Below are 18,117 nucleotides of genomic sequence, written 5' to 3'. Positions count from 1 at the left end.
CTTTTGCATGTTTTTTGTAGTAATTTAATTGTTTTAATATGAATATTGTTTTAATAGAGTGTACAGTACAGTAATTGTCTGTACATCTATATCAGTACTTAAACTTTTGGTTTTCTAAGAGCTTCATATAACAACTTAACAAAAAATACCAGTGGCGTAAGACAGTAAAATATTTGATTATCTATTATGTAAGATGCTTGTAATGATTGCTTTAATGGTATTAATCATTTCTGCTTAAATACAGTTATAATCTACTTATATGATTTGTATTATCCGGGAACTGTACAAATACTGTGGTATATGGACATTACTTTTTTATTTGTAAGAAATATATATATATATATATATATATATATATATATATATATATATATATATATATATATATATTATACTTTTGATTCTGTATTCTCTTTGTCATGAGTTCTTTACCACAGCAACACCTGACACACATAAATAGTTGTGTTAACTACCGTCATCATTTAGAGAATTTTGCAGAAACCTATTTCTGTATTTCCATATTTTCCACTGAAGTAACAAGTAACTATTATGAGGTAACATTCAATCCTGAATATATCCATGTATTATAGTGGCCTCTCAGTTTATAGATGTATAGAGAGCCAGAAATGTTAATGATGAGGAATAACTTGTGATAAATCAGCTACATTTTTCTTACAAATATCAGGGAATTTATTGTTTGTAGATATTTACTTAATATATTCAAAATATTGAATAGTTAATTTCTGTCATTAATTGTAAACTTATAGACCACACAATTTGACTAAATGACAACCTTGGGATGTTCTCAGTCGAAGTGAGCTGAATTAATAGTGGCGTATAATTATAAGATAAACTAAATCTATAAAATAATGAAAGGTTGAAATAATGAAAACACTACTGGAGGAAAATTGCAATGATTTATCAACACAAACTTTACTGTGCTCTCTGAGAGAAGCGTGTCTTCATGAGTTAGCTCTACATGTTTTCAGATAAGATGGTGATGTAGGCTTCCACTTCACACAGAATGTCATTGTAGGAGTCGCAGGGCGTCTTCAGAACGGACAGTACATCTTCCACCAACTGTATGGCTTCATCCAGGCTCTTTTCTCTTGATCTACACAGAAGCTCAGTGATTCTTGCACTGCTCTGTAGTAGATCCCCCAGAGCAAATGACAGAACAAGCTGAAATTCATTCTGTTCCACTGGAGGCATCACCCGCCCCAGATCACTGTTTGCCAGTCGAACAGCGACTACAGGGCCGTAGACATTCCCCAAGAGTCCCATGGTCTTCTGATGCAGATCCTTTATCATTGCAGCCTTGTCCTTCAGTGACACTCCAGGGAAGACAATCTGCTCATAAAGATCATGTTTCTCCTTTTGGACATGTTTGTTCTCCTTCTCAGAAACATCCAGGATCTGGCTCATAACATTTCTTACCCTGGTGCAGTTTTTCTCAATGCTTTCACTCTCATTTGCTTCCACTGCAGGGGAAGGGCTTTGATTCAGGTGAGTGTCGAGTATCTCTAAAAGCCTGTTGGTGATCTTGAAGTATTTGTGCACATAGTGGTGGAGGGTCTGGGTGGACCTTATCAGTTCTCCTTTCTTGAGCTCGTCTTTCTTGCCAAAGAACACAGACAGCATTCTGGTGCCTTCTGTTGGTCAAGAGGAAAGCACTTGCATTTAGCAGCACATCAACACAACTGTTATTTGTTGCTTCCTGAATACATCCCACTACTGATTTAAAAGACCAAATTTGATTGAAACATTTAGGTTTTGAACATTTGCATTGAAAATGTTTATTTTGTATGAAAAACACTATAACTGGTTAATGTTTTTAAACCGTTTATTTTGTTGATTTCAGAGACTGTAGAAGACAGATTTAGATACAGCATTTAACAAAGACCTAAGAGATTTGAATGCATGTCTTTTATCTGAATACATAAAATATAACAATCAGGAAAGAAATACATCCACAATAGTAAAATAGGAAAATACCAGTTAAGATTGTGGATGTAATTTTCTGCTTATTGACCCATCTCAAGTCTCATCCTGACATAGGTTATACTATCCTGATATTTTTCAGACGCTGGCCTGAATTCTTCCAAAGCCCTGTCATACTCTTCCAGGGCCCTCTCCAGTTGATCACGTTCAATACCTCCTAGAATGGCGCTAATAATCATATCGATCCCCATGAATAACACCCCAACTACAACAGCGGCTAGAGCAGTTGTTTTTATTAAACCAAAGGTCGATCTCATGGTTGTCAGAATTTTTTCATTTTTAATTAGCCAACCAACGGCAATAACGGCAGCAGAGCCTGCAACACCACAAACTGCACCAACACTTCCTGATAATAGTTGATAGTCAGGAACAGACAGAGACATTTTCTTCAGTTTCTCATACAGCGTCGGTTCCAGCTTCGCCTTCATCTTCTGGTCAATCTTCTCTACTTCTGCCTGGATCTCATGTATGCGTTCAATGATTACATCACAGTTCTCCTTCACAGTAGCTTTCTCATTCAAGGCGACTGGCCTGAAGGACAAGCCTAAGTGTTCCTTAAGAGCCTCAATGAGTTGGTTGGTGGCTCGGAAGTTGTTTTTCATCAGTTCTCGAAGCTCTTGGCTTTTGCGGATAAGTCTTTCCCTTCTTTCGGGATTTCCAGGGTAGAAGATAACACTCCAAGACATGTTTCTTTATATTAGGGTCTTGAAATAAAAAGAGAAAAATAATTTTAACAACACTGATGTATTACTGTGATAAATAAAATTGAATGAGACTCCATACTTAGATTATCTGTATGGGGAACTGTGCGCCACACGAACATTGCTTTCACTGATAAGATAAGTGATGCATTCACAAATGTCTTTCAAACCATTGTTTGATATCAGTGGATGTGCAATCTGTCTTCCCACATACTACTTGAGCAGTGCGTTTTCATTTCGCTACTTATGTTAACACAGAGCGGTACAAAGCTCAGTTCCTGAAGGGCCAGAGTTTAGACACAAACCAGAAATTTAGCTTACAAATAAGCCTGAAGGACTTCATTAGCTGGATCTGGTGTGTACTCTGCAGATCTGTGGTCCTCCAAGAACTGAGGCTGAATCTGAAAGCACCCCCTTTACCCTTAAATAGGGTATTATTCAAACCCATAGTGCACTGAAATAATGAGTGTACAACCGATGTATGCTCAACAGCTAGAGAATACCCATAATGCACTGTGAGAGTCGCAAACTGAATGAAGATGGCATCTGCAGCTGAATCATACATTCATCCATTTTACAAACCTCTGGTCGATGGAATACAGTGCAATATCATGCAGGTATAAATGGCTTTTTAATTGATTATTAAATTGTTTAATTAACCCTCTGGAGTCGATTCACGTTTATACGCATGATGAGGCATTTTCTCCTGATAACCCCAAAAAGAACTTCAATTACACTTTCAGTTTTGATCGTACAGATAAGAGCAATACATCAATCAAATCTGTAAAGGGTCTACTTTTATTTGTATACAGACATAATAACAACAAAACTTTGAGCATTTATAAAATAAAGATAATAAACAAGGTGTGCTGTCTGCAGCCTTGGTCTGCGGTGATCTTCATTTAGAAACGCGTCATTAAAATAACCTGTAAAGCTCTATTTGGACGGGACTAGTTTTACAGGGGGTCGTTAGAGAAATCTGTGTTACACAGACGTACTCAGTGATTTTAATCCCGTCCGAATCTGCCACGTCTGTGTTTTTCTCACACAACCTCTGATAATTCCAGAGCAAATTACCTACTGTCTTTCAGCAAACTCAGTGATCCTCTGAGAAAACTAATCCCATCCGAATGCGAATGTCTGTGATTGCCGGTGATATTTTATTCCTTATGTGTTTTGGCCAACGCGATTTACTGTAGATGATCTTACCACGGGCATGTTTGATATATTTGCTTACCCGCAAAGAAATAATAATAATAAAAAAATAAATAAAATTAAAATAAAAAATAAAAAATAAAATCAAGAGCTAGATGTAAACTGTTAAGACTGGCAATTGTAATATCAGCATCAGGTAAGATTACTCACATTCATTTATGCACTCAGTTACATAATGTTTTAATTACAGATGTACCTTTATGAAAATTAAACATGGGTTTAGCCTACTACAAAAAAAAAAAAAACTAGAAACATGTTAAACTAAAGAAACCACAAATTAACATGGTTTTGCTATACTAGCCATTTAGTATTTATTGTGTAATAATACTAATTGTAATCATTCCTAATGACTATATGCAATGCACGCATACAGAGCGAGTGATCTCTGTGACGCCCAGTTGCACAAAACAGACCCTCCCACCTCTGTAATAAACATGGAGATGTTAGTCCCGTCTGAATTGGTGCATGAAAATCGCAGACGTCAGGTGGTAAAACTCAAACATAGTTTAGAAAACTAGTCCCGTCCAAATAGGGCTTAACTCTGTTAATACTCAACAAAGAGACATAAGAGATATATCTATAGAAAGCTTGACGTGTCTACTTTTAAACTAAACAAGTGCTGCCAAAAAACAAATATTCTGTGATAAACAATGCAATGTCTTTTTTTAACCTCTCCCTTCATTATATCTAATGCGACCACGCCCACGCGCTGAACGTGGTATTGAGATTATAATGTTGCACTTGAAGCTCACTGTCACTTGTGGTGAAGTCTGTGTGTTTCGCGTCTGCACTGATTAGTTTGTGTTCCATTAATTGTCATCAGCAGCAGCTGTCACTCATTACTCTCTCCCTATATATTGGCTTGTCTCACGTCTTGTGTTTGTGAGAGTGTTGTTTCATGTCTGGTAACTGTTCTATGCTTCTGTGTTGTTCTGCGTTGGATGTCCGTGTTTTCCCCTGGAACCTCATCCACTCATCGCACCTCCACAAGCATCACCACTTACCTTCGGCTCTATTACCCGCAGTTCCTGTGCCATCCTCTCCTGCTGCCAACTCACCATCACCATCTGGATTACTCACCGTCTACCCACCATCTTGGATTGTCGTCTTCCCAGCATTGTTTTGTACTCTTGTTTGTTTGTTTGGTTTTCATTAAATTGTTTAACTCGCACTTGTTTCCAGCTCCTCCTTCACCCAGTCATCACAGAACGCTCTCACCACAAAATGGAAGCGAGCACCACCTCTTTAACTGACTTTATTCACCACAGCGTCAAACGCATGGATCAGCAGCAGGAGAGCATCTCTGACACCGGATGCGCTATCCAAGTGCTGGTGGCCCAGGTGTCCGAGCTCACCCAGCAGATCCATCAGCTCACCTCTCCCACTGCGCCCATTGCACCGCCTGTGCCGCCCGTCACCCGGGAGACTCCCCAGTCCAACATGCCATCCCATCTCTCCTGAAAGGGGCCGCTCGAGTCGAGAGAACGCGGTCGGTCCAGTCAACGACCACGAACCCATGCAGGTGGGTAGAGCTCGGCTGTCCCGGAGGGAGAGAGAGCAGTGGAGGTCCCAAGGACTATGCTTGTACTGCGGAGGCTCAGGACATACCATCTATTCCTGCCCGGTAAAAGAGCCAGCCCGGTAGTAAAAATGAGGCTACTTTCGGGTGGGATCTCCGCTGTGAAGTCCTCAACAACATCATCGACTCTCCTTCCGATGAAACTGCGGTGGGAGAATCACACACATGACTGTCATACCCTTCTGGACTCCGGAGCCGAAGGTAATTTCATCGACTCACTCCTTGCACGTCACCTGAACATTCCTGTACTGCCTGTGTCTCTTTCCGTCCATGTCACTGCACTCAACGGCCAGGAACTGCCTCACGTCACCCATTACACTAAACCCATCACTCTGCTCACTTCAGGCAATCATTGCGAAACCATATCCTTTTTAATCATGGACTTCCCCATAGCTCCCATTGTTTTAGGTTACCCCTGGTTAATGAAACATAATCCACGAGTGGATTGGGGTTCCAACACAGTCACATTGTGGAGTGAAAGTTGTCATGAGTCTTTCTGGTTTCTGCTTGTCCTGTTGTCCCTGTCTCTGTCTTTCAGAAGGAGAACATGGTATTATCAAACATGCCCGCAGAGTATCTGGACCTGAAAGAGGTGTTCAGTAAGTCCCGTGCTGCTTCTCTTCCTCCACATCATCCCTACGACTGTGCCATAGACTTAGTGCCAGGTGAGTCTCCACCTAAAGGCAAATTATAGTCACTTTCTATTCCAGAGAGGGAGGCCATGGAGAAATACATTTCTGATTCCTTGGCATCTGGGTTCATCCGCCCTTCCTTTTCTCCAGCGGGGGCGGGATTCTTTTTAGTGGGTAAGAAGGATGGTTCTCTGCGACCTTGTATTGATTACCGAGAGCTGAACAACATTACGATAAAGAACACCTATCCATTACCACTCATGTCTTCAGCTTTTGAGAGGTTACAGGGAGCATCCGTATTCACAAAATTGGATTTACGTAATGCTTATCATTTGGTCCGCATCAGGAAGGGGGATGAATGGAAAACCGCCTTTAATACCCCGAGAGGGTACTTTGAATACTTGGTGATGCCGTTCGGGCTCTCCAACTCGCCAGGGGTTTTCCAAGCACTCGTTAATGACGTGTTGAGAGATATGGTAGATCAGTATATATATGTTTACCTGGATGACATACTGATTTTTTCTTCATCTCTCCAGGAACACGTTCAACATGTCAGACTAGTGCTCCAGAGGTTACTTGAGAATGGGCTTTTTGTCAAGGAGGAGAAATGCGTATTCCATGCACTGTCTGTTCCCTTCTTAGGGTATATCGTCTCGTCCGAGGGAATACGTATGGACCCTGACAGGGTTAAGGCTGTGATAGATTGGCCATCTCCAGATTCCCGTAAGGCCCTACAGCAGTTTATGGGGTTCGCCAACTTCTATCGGCGTTTCATTCGCAACTTCAGCCAACTAGCCTTACCTCTGACAGCTTTGACCTCTCCCAGTACTCCGTTCAGGTGGTCGACGCAGCTGAGACTGCGTTCACTAACCTCAAAAGCCACTTCATTTCGGCTCCCATCCTTGTGGCCCCTGACCCCACACGGCAGTTCGTGGTGGAGGTCGACGCATCAGAGGTGGGGGTAGGAGCAGTGTTGTCCCAACGTGCTGCCTCGGACGATAAGGTACATCCTTGCGCGTTTTTTTCCCATCGGTTATCTCCTGCTGAACGCAATTATGACATTGGTAACAGAGAGTTGTTGGCCGTCAAATTAGCTTTAGAGGAGTGGCATCACAGGCTGGAAGGTTCAGGGGTACCTTTCATTGTTTGGACTGATCATAACAATTTAGAATACATTAGAACTGCCAAAAGATTCAATTGCAGGCAGGCTCTGTGGGCACTTTTTTTCAGTCTCTTTGATTTTATTTTATTGTACTGTCCGGGTTCCAAAAATGTCAAACCCGATTCTGTATCACGTCTTTTTGATCCCTCGGCCCGCCCGGTGACTCCCGAGTGTATTTTACCTGAGAAAGTAGTGGTCTCAGCACTCGTATGGGAGGTCGAGTCAAAGGTCACCAAGGTTTACTATCACCAAGATCATTAGTCCGGTGACAATCCGCCTCAAACTACCTCCAGCGTACAGGAGGATACACCCAGCCTTTCATGTGTCCAAAATTAAACCCGTGTTTTATGCATGTATTAATCCGCCTACTCCGGTTCCCCCGCCGCCGCGTCTTGTAGATGGGGAACCGACTTATTCGGTTAATTCGCATTCTGGACTCGAGGCGGAGGGGGTGAGGATTCCAGTACCTGGTGGACTGGGAAGGTTACGTTCCGGAGGAGAGGAGTTGGGTACCTGCTAGGGACATATTGGATCACTCCCTTATTGGTGATTACAATCAGCAGGTAGGCCCTTCTGGGAACTCCAGGAGGCGTTCTTAGAGGGGGGGGTACTGTCACGGTTGGTACCGTGATCTCTGGGTTTTGCACTTTGTGATGAAGTCTGTGTGTTTCGCGTCTGCACTGATTAGTGTGTGGGTGTCTCCGTTAATTGTCATCAGCAGCAGCTGTCACTCATTACTCTTTCCCTAAATATTGGCTTGTCTCACATCTTGTGTTTGTGAGAGCGTTGTTTCATGTCTGGTAACTGTTCTATGCTTCTGTGTTGTTCTGCGTTGGATGTCCGTGTTTTCCCCTGGAACCTCATCCACTCATCGCACCTCCACAAGCATCACCACTTACCTTCGGCTCTATTACCCGCAGTTCCTGTGCCATCCTCTCCTGCTGCCAACTCACCATCACCATCTGGATTACTCACCGTCTTCCCACCATCTTGGATTGTCGTCTTCCCAGCATTGTTTTGTACTCTTGTTTGTTTGTTTGGTTTTCATTAAATTGTTTACCTCGCACTTGTTTCCAGCTCCTCCTTCACCCAGTCGTCACACTCGCGGCTTGTAAATGCCCATACAGAAAACAAAGCAGCGAGAGTTTGCTTTGCGATGAGAGGAAAAAGACATAATTCACCCCAAGAAGATGTGATGAGGATTACCTCAGGATTTGAGTTTTGGATTTCCTCAGAAAAAAAAGAATGAAGCGCTTTATTCAGCAGAGATCATAAACATAAGTCTCTTTTATATATTTATATACTTGTATTAGGTTTCACATAATGTGTAAACATTTTACTAGTTAGAATTTTTCCAAACTATAATTCCTGACTAAATGAATAATCAAGTGAAACAATATGAAGTTTCAATAACAATATGCACTATACAATTCAAAAGCTTGATGTAAATAATATAAATGTAACAAATAAATGTAAATGTGACAAAAAAATGCCCTGAAAAATATTCTCAGCTCTTTTTAACATTAATAATTATAATAATAATGATGATGATGATAATAATAATAATAACAATGATACTAATAACATCTTTTTGTAGAAAATCAGTGTGTAACTGAAGTAATGATGCTAAATATTCAGCTTTGAAAGTCAGTTGTGATTGTTCTTAATAAACTGTTTAACTGCACTTATAAGTGAATATTAAATTATTTTGTGGGATAATTAAATATATTCTAAATAAACTACAAACATAAAAATATATACATTTATTTTGTCCTCACATTCTTTCTTGTAAGTCTTTCCTCTTAGTCACATACCTGACTGAAAGGCACATTATGCAGCTCATTATGCGGGCCTTTGTCTTCTCAGGAGTAAATCACAATGATATTCATGATAGTTGACGCCTACTCGCATATGACTTTTACAAACAAAAAAGTGTCTTAGAAAATTTAAATCAATATATTGTTTTCTTTAAGTGAGTAAACAAGATGATTTTCACGTAATTTAGAAAGAAAAATTCTAGGCGACAAGATCCAGTTCTCAAAAGTCCCGGGAACCAATGGTCTGTATGTGTTTTATGACCTTATTCAAGTGATTTACCATTTTTAGGGTTCACTAACCACGCATAAACATTGTTTTCTCAAAACAATTATATAGCCCAGTCTGTGCTGATTACAGTGATATTAGAGTTTAGCCATTTAGATGTTTATAAGCAACTGAAAAAAGCACAAATGTCAGGGCATTACAAAACTTCTCCAGGACCCCAAAACACCCTTAGACTTCAGAGGGTTAAGGTATATACATGCTCTCTAAAAAGTCACGAACTAAGAAATCAAAATTCCCTTGATCTTTTGACATATAGAGATCAGTGTACTATAAAAACATCATGTAAATGTCAGAATTCAGAATTCTTCCGCATTAGTCTAAAAACTTGCTTCTTTTGTGTGGCTAAACCCACCTCCATAAAACAATATCAACGCCTGCTTCTACAGCACTGCCTGTTTAGCCCCGCCCACCGATTCTATTTCACTGCCTGTTTAGCCCCACCCACCGATTCTATTTCACTGCCTGTTTAGCCACGCCCAGCGATTCTATTTCACTGCCTGTTTAGCCCCGCCCACCGATTCTATTTCACTGCCTGTTTAGCCACGCCCAGCGATTCTATTTCACTGCCTGTTTAGCCCCGTCCAAGTGATTTGCACATGTAGTGTAAATAACAAGAGGCAAATGCAAGTCTACACAGAAACCAAACAATAAAGATGCTCCGAAGACAAGACACTGTTCAGTGCCAAGCTGTGGAAAAACTGTTTGGTCCCACTTTATATTAGGTGGTCTTAACTACTATGTACTTACATAAAAAAAATTTTTGTAAAACACTTTTTCTGCTACTGAGGTGGGATAGGGGTAAGGTTAGGGAGAGGGTTGGAGGTATGGGTAAGTTTAAGGGTGGGTTAAGGTGTAAAGTATGGGTCAACAGTGTAATTATAAATGTAATTACAGAAATTAAATACAGATGTAATTACATGTAGTTTTTTTTTAAATATAAGTACAATGTAAAAACATGTATGTACACAATAAGTACAATGTACTAAATTATTAATTAAAATGTAAGTACATAGTAGTTAAGGCCACTTAATATGAAGTGGGTCCAACTGTTTTTGCATCGCCTTTCTGCTGATCCTAACACCAGGAAAGACTGGATTTGATGAACTTTATTTGTAATGAAGAGCCAGACCACATCAGTAAAACTTGGTCCTTTGCTCACTTCACAATGCATAATTTAACACAGGATTTTCAGAACGATTGAAACTAAAAGACGATGCTGTGCAACTATTTTGGATCTGACAGTAATTTTGCACCACACAAGTGTGAGTAACTGTTTTTATTTTGTGCTCACTATTACACTGTCTGTTATTTACCACATATGAGGGGACGTTATCGAGGCCTTGCGCATCATTCCCTGAAGTTTCTCTAAAGGAGACGGAAGTCTTTAACCTTTACAGAACATTAGGGGCATTCCTAAAACGTTCTATTTTGGTTATGAAAGTGCTGCAGATCAATGTTCCATAAAAGACATTAGGGTGACGTTCCATTTTGGTTATTTTATAGTCTCATAAGTACGTTACAAAGAGGACATTTGGGACATTAACTGAATGGTCCCACAGGCTCCACTTTTAGTCATATAAAAAAGTTCCCGATATGAGTGAAAGTGATGTGACACAGCCAACAGCTGGGGAGCAGTTGGGGGTTCGGTGCCTTGCTCAAGGGCACCTCAGTCGTAGTATTGCCGTCCCGAGACTTAAACCCACAACCTTAGGGTTAGGAGTCAACCTCTCTAACCACTAGGCCACGAATTCCCCTAAATGTGCACTTTCACGGAGTGGATCGAGATTGCAATCTGGATAATATTTTCATCGATTAACAACATAAATTCACACAAAACTATTGTATACCGTCAGGATTGTGGCTGCAACGCATCATCATTTGGACAACTTTTGGTTCTGTTTTTGACATTTTTGGACACTATATAAATCACACTACCCAGGTGGTATCACCTCTCATCACGACATGAATGAATGTAAGCGGAGTGTGTGTGGCACGAAAATATGTCGGGGAGGCACAATGTTCAGATTTTGACAAACAATTATTTTCAGCGGATTAACTTGCATGGATTAATTTTTCACATCAAGATTTGCAATGTGCGCTAATAAATTGTCAGTTTTGTCAATTTTGATTTCATGCGGACTTTAAGGCCTGTTTTTGGTTAGCCAGGAAAGTTATCTTAATAGAAACAGAACATTAGTTTTTTGGTTTGTATAACGTTATTTTAATGTTTCCACAGCGTTATTATAAGGTTTCCCTAACTTCGATGTGATTACCCCGCTGTACAATCATAATCATCCAGCACACTCATGACCCACACATGATAAAAATTGCATTCCGGGGGGAAAAAATACAAGTTTTTCGTTGGGGATACTCCAGTAAAATTCTCATTCCAGGGGCTAAATATCACGTTACTGGGGTCTCTTCAACCTGTGGACATGAAAAACAACCCGCGGCAACAGTGTTAAAGTAGCCCAATTCTGCAGACTTGGCAAGAACACTGCTGTTGCAGACCGATGAAAGCGCGTGCTGGAGCAGCGCATGCAGATCAGAGGCGAGCAGTAGATGAAGATGAAACAAACCACAAATTTATGATTTAGCCCTGACCTAAAATTATCATTTAAAACTTGATCTAAATTCTGTATTTTAATAAACACTCTATTTAAGATTTACAGGGTTATAAAAACAACCTGAGAATAACAATTAGGAAACGTTCTATGTAAGTTAATTTTAGGTTATTTAATAATAAGCACCCTGCAATGTTCTGGAGACATTGGGAACGTTAAAACCTAAAAGAAATGTTCCCCTAATGTTAGTATTTGGTTCCCTATAAAATAACCAAATGGGAAACAAAAACGTTAGGGGAACGTTCTGTGTTTGCTGGAAATATATGAAAAATATTTTATAACAGGACACTGTATCTCTTTATTTCTTGTTTCTTGTGTTAAACCCAAACATGAAGTATAGAAATAAACAAATTGTGTATATGGTGTATAAAAAATATTGTGTATTAAAAATGTCCATGTTGCACATGGAAAAATTTTAAGAAATAAACGAATAAATAAATTAGGAGATGAATACGTGTGTGTGAATAAATGAATATATATAAAAATAAATGAACATGTAAATAAATACATTTAAAAATAAATAATAAATGAATGAATAAATGAATGAATGAATTAATTAATTAATTAAATATATATATATATATAAAAAAAAGAAATTTAAAAGAAAAAATGTCAAATAAAATCCAGGATAAAATTGTATTACAATTGAATTCTATTTGTTTCATCAAATCATTTATTCCTTTATTTATTTTCATATTACATGTATTTATTTATTTATCTGTATATTTATTTATTTGTAATTTTTGCAGGTTTGGTCTTCACTACTTACGGTGAGCGTGGTTTCAGCAAGTACAGCATGTTCCTGGATCAACCAATCAGAATTGAGATATAACTTTTCAGGAAATATCTGTTTTAGGCTTACAACCAGAGTTAGGTGCTTCTACACCCTTGTTAATCAGCTATCATTTCCCACTGATTTTAGGAATACATTATGGGTGGGGTTAGGTTTAGGGGTAGGGATTGGGTTAAGTCTATACTTTTGGACATTAATGTTGATCCAGTATCATCAAAAGATGTTGATCCAGGAACATGCCTTACTTGGCAAAATCACGGCGACTCTTACACACCTAAGTGTAATTAAAAGCAATTAAAAAGTAGTCAAAGTGATTGGTAAATATTGTTATTTATACATTTTTCAGGCAGTGGAAGAAGAAATTGGGGCACTTGCTGAAGATGGAGACAGTGACTGACTCTCACTCTCTCTCACACACACACACACACACACACACACACACTCACACACACACTGTATAATCAATATAATTAGTTATGTTCATGTTACTGTTTCCCAATATTTAGACAAATTTTAATGCTTTACTGTGAAATTTTTGTCATGGAGATAATTCCAACTTGAATTGAATTGAACTGAATTGCTTGAATAAAAATTCTGGCAGTGAGAACGATCCGGAACTAAATGAAGTTGAATGTTTTGGCATATGATGTGTTTATTGAACCAGTCGAATACGAGTAAATGGAGAGTCAGCAAAAGCCTCATTTGATTGGCTACAAGAAGGTCTTGGACCTGCCCTCACGCTTGCAAAACTCAGTTAGTGAGAGAATCGTGCCAAAATTGTAAGAGCAGAGAAAAGAAAGACTGAGCTTTACAAATGTACAACAGATTTTTTACACATACAGATTGGTTCTATGCAGTTGATCGGTTTTGCAGTTCTTTAAACTGTAGTTTTCACTTGCAAATCACTGTTCACAGGCTTGCAGTGCTTTTGACCGCAAAACAACATGCTAAAAGTGTAAGCGCGGGAATCATATTATTTTGCTTTGGCATGAAGCTGCAGTTTCACAAAACTTAAATTACATTTAAGAATAACAGTAAAATGCTGCAAATCATTTTTTCTTATGTTTGAAACGCAATTTACACCTTTACAAAGCTTCTCTAGCACATGCAAATTTAATTTACGCTGACAGTCTTATGTACACTTCCACAACTCTTACCCTGCATATGTAAATCTTTTTGGCATTAATTTACCTTCATAACTGTACCGTAACTCTGGGGCGATTCTTTACTTTAATTAAATGTAGTTGTTCCTTTGTTAATTTGTTTGAACAATTTCTTTATTTCGATTAAGGTAACTAGTTGTATTTTGTTAGTTAATGTTAAAATGTATGTTTTGTTGTGAATCTTATTGTTATCTGGGATTTATCTGTTAAAGTGTTATCTGATTGTTTACCTTCAATTTTGTTTGGTAGAAGCTACATTGGTATATTTATATTAAGTTGGTAGGTCATCTGGGCTGATTTCGCATTTGTGATCCAGGGGGTGGAGATGGGTAGGTTTAGAGATGGACATGGGATCCAGGGGGTGGAGACGGGTAGGTTTAGGGATGGACATGGGATCCAGGGGGTGGAGATGGGTAGGTTTAGAGATGGACATGGGATCCAGGGGGTGGAGACGGGTAGGTTTAGGGATGGAAATGGGATCCAGGGGGTGGAGACGGGTAGGTTTAGAGATGGACATGGGATCCAGGGGGTGGAGACGGGTAGGTTTAGGGATGGAAATGGGATCCAGGGGGTGGAGACGGGTAGGTTTAGAGATGGACATGGGATCCAGGGGGTGGAGACGGGTAGATTTAGGGATGGAAATGGGATCCAGGGGGTGGAGACGGGTAGGTTTAGGGATGGACATGGGATCCAGGGGGTGGAGACGGGTAGGTTTAGGGATGGAAATGGGATCCAGGGGGTGGAGACGGGTAGGTTTAGGGATGGACATGGGATCCAGGGGGTGGAGACGGGTATGTTTAGAGGTGGACATGGGATCCAGGGGGTGGAGACGGGTAGGTTTAGGGATGGAAATGGGATCCAGGGGGTGGAGACGGGTAGGTTTAGGGATGGACATGGGATCCAGGGGGTGGAGACGGGTAGGTTTAGGGATGGACATGGGATCCAGGGGGTGGAGACGGGTATGTTTAGAGGTGGACATGGGATCCAGGGGGTGGAGACGGGTAGGTTTAGAGCTGGACATGGGATCCAGGGGGTGGAGACGGGTAGGTTTAGAGGTGGACATGGGATCCAAGGGGTGGAGACGGGTAGGTTTAGAGCTGGACATGGGATCCAGGGGGTGGAGACAGGTAGGTTTAGAGGTGGACATGGGATCCAGGGGGTGGAGACGGGTAGGTTTAGAGGTGGACATGGGATCCAGGGGGTGGAGACGGGTAGGTTTAGATGTGGAAATGGGATCCAGGAGGTGGAGACGGGTAGGTTTAGAGGTGGACATGGGATCCAGGGGGTGGAGACGGGTAGGTTTAGAGCTGGACATGGGATCCAGGAGGTGGAGAAGGGTAGGTTTAAAGATATGTACAGTGGGAGGAGTTGGATCTCGAGTTGGTGTTGGTGCCCCACTGTAATACCATGGCACTTACATGGTAACTCCTCAGGAACTGTCCACTTAATATAAAGTGTAACATTCTGGACACCAACCTCAAGTTATATGTAAGCCTAACTTACTGGCCGCTGTTGTGTAACATCAGAGTAATTACATGATAAATCTAATATAAAGTGTAACACTTTCTTTACCAAAAAGTGCTGTTGGTCCTGTGACACATTTGTACTTTCTTTAGCAATAAGTGTTGTTACCAATGTCCAGTTACACATTTGTACTTACACATACCATTCAGTAGGTTGTTACATATGTGTAGTTACAGAAATATAACAGCTGTAGATACTATGTACCATTGTGAACTTACACTGTGGTTACATACTACAAACACATCTAGTTGCTAAGTACACATGAGGTATTAGGAACACAATATAAAGTGGGACCATTTAATCAGTTTGTAGCTACAGTTTGAACAGAGTAAAATAAACAATGTGTGACTGGTTTGTAATGTAACGAGAACTAACAGGGAGAAAGGGTCATTCTAGCTGTTTTACATTTAGTAGGGTAAAGTGACAAAATATGGTAAAGTGCATAATTTTTACTGAGTCTACAAAGAAAATGTGTGTCTATGGTAATTCATATTGGCCAAAAAAAAAAAAAAGGAAACATGTTGTCCCTGCAATCCCAGACATTCACATTCAGACAGGATTAGATTTCTTAGAGGATTCTTTGTCGAAAAACAGTAGGCCATTTGCTCTGGAATTATTACAGATGTTGTGTGATAAAATCACAGACTTGGCTGATTCGCACAAATTTCTCTAATGACCCCCTGGAAAACAAGTCCTGTCTGTACAGGGCTTAGGTCTCATAAAATCAGACTGGATCAAACCTGTCACACAGAAATGTTGTGTGAAAGTCCAACTGCAAGATTACCAGCAGCAGCTCCAATCTGCATTGTTCCAGCTTTATATGTTATATTAACTAAGAATCAGAATCCTTTTAAACCTGTCTTTTAGGAAAAAAGTGATTTCTAGAGAGTGCATACTACTGTCTGTAGATAGCAGACTGAACACCAATACATTTGAGTCAATCCTCTTTTATCTGTACATTGTAAAGCAAACATTGACAATCATTAAACCATCGTATTGTTTATGTCCAAACCTGCAATAAGACCTGCATTTAGATCTATTGAGGGCCATTAACTTCTGAAATCTCCCAATATCTGTGTGTTCTGCTGCACAGTCAGCGAGTGTTACTGTACTGCAGGGTGCTAGTCTCAGCTTCATAAATCAAAACACTTGCTTTCAAATGAGCTAGAAATCAACTCAAATACTATAAGTGTTCTTACTCACCTGGGTTTATTTTCAAGGCCTGAAGATTGTCTCCTGGAGGAGCGATTTAGATCTCAGCACTGCTGCAGCTGCTTTACTGAACAGAAAAAAAAGTGCTGCAGAGCTTTTATATTGTCACATTTTCACTTTCACATTTCACTTTCGATATGACTTACAATACTGTATTACATAGAAACAAACAAAGTAATTTGGCTCACAGGATGCTGTGCAGGGGGTGAAGAGCAAACACCATTTACAGGAACACACAGAGTTTCTCTGAAACAGAATCTGAAAGCAATTGAAAGTGAAAGTTTCCCTTGACCCTATGTAAACATGTCTACACCAGTTAAAGCAATAGCTGCCAGTACTTCCAGCTTTGATGCAAGTGACTTGGTACAGTTTTTCTTGATGCTAACACACTATAACTGATTCATTTGGCCCAATTTTCTAAACCATGCACACAGTTCTCAAAACAAAGACATTTCTCAAAAAAAGGCCATAATTTTGCAAAGGTTTAATTATGTTCTCATGAGGTCAAAGGTCAGTACACAGCATCAGTACTTCAGATGAGAGAACTTTCATTATTCTATGTACAGTAAATACAGTAACACATGTTGTACACCCTCAAACTCATTACTGTTGAACGGATTTGTAACCAAATAGTCCTCACATGTATTTGTGCAGAACTGAGAGTCGACTGTCTAGAGGCAGAGAAGTCTTTTGTCAGATGACTAAGAAACTGTAAGGATACTATCAATACTGTAATGTAATTTAGCAGATGTTGCTGAATGAATTTATTTATTTATTTATTTACAGTAACTGACAGTATATTCCAACATGTGTTAACATATATTCAGTTGTTTGGTCTTTGAACTTTTCTCTTCTAGTGCTTTTTTATGTAGTGCTTTTCATTTACTGTAAGATAGAGAGCATGTTTTTGACTAAACTATTTGATTTTGACCTGCAAATTTGAAGTTTGCACAAGTTGGTGTGTAGTTTTGTGATTGTGTTTTTATTTGTGAGAAAATGGTAAATTGTTTCATGAATTGTGTGTTAGCAATCAAGAAAAACTGTATTGCATTTTTAATGCCACAGAACATAATCAGAACTGTCCTATACAGTGGTTCCATTTAGACTGCGTGGGACTCAGCAGCACCAGCCAGAGAAGAGTCATGTGTCTGTGACTTATCACCCACAACCTACCTCATACATTTTCAGTTTCTCATCATTTCTATGGACTCTTTATAATATAAAAATTCATCTAAATGTATTTACATGGTAAATATGTAAAGAAACTGAAATTAAGTTGGTTGTTACCACTATTTAAGTTATGTAATTGTGTATGCAACCAAAGAACACTGATTTTGCACAATTCTTCCTTAATACAGATAAAGGAGGCAGAATTTCATTCAATCTTTGTGTATTTTATTTACAGACA

At 39.6% G+C, this 18,117-nt stretch overlaps 1 protein-coding gene across 2 annotated transcripts; it reads right to left on the bottom strand.

Moving 5' to 3' along the window:
- Positions 1 to 898: 898 nt before the first annotated feature.
- Positions 899 to 16,972, bottom strand: LOC113083245 (single-pass membrane and coiled-coil domain-containing protein 3). 2 transcript variants are annotated; one of them, XM_026254426.1, is made up of 3 exons: positions 16,898 to 16,972; positions 16,701 to 16,776; positions 899 to 1,652 (listed from the first exon to the last, which is right to left on the bottom strand). In XM_026254426.1, exon 3 carries the CDS (start codon positions 1,639 to 1,641, stop codon positions 976 to 978), a length of 666 nt encoding a protein of 221 aa, XP_026110211.1. In that variant the 5' UTR covers positions 1,642 to 1,652; positions 16,701 to 16,776; positions 16,898 to 16,972; the 3' UTR covers positions 899 to 975. The 2 variants fall into 2 exon arrangements, with proteins under 2 accessions (XP_026110211.1, XP_026110212.1); XM_026254427.1 differs by lacking the exon at positions 899 to 1,652 and adding an exon at positions 1,826 to 2,705.
- Positions 16,973 to 18,117: the final 1,145 nt, after the last annotated feature.

The sequence above is a fragment of the Carassius auratus genome, unplaced genomic scaffold (assembly GCF_003368295.1).
Source record: "Carassius auratus strain Wakin unplaced genomic scaffold, ASM336829v1 scaf_tig00037437, whole genome shotgun sequence".
NCBI lineage: Eukaryota > Metazoa > Chordata > Actinopteri > Cypriniformes > Cyprinidae > Carassius > Carassius auratus.
Note: the sequence above shows the minus strand (reverse complement) of the source record. Positions and strands in the feature narration are given on the sequence as shown.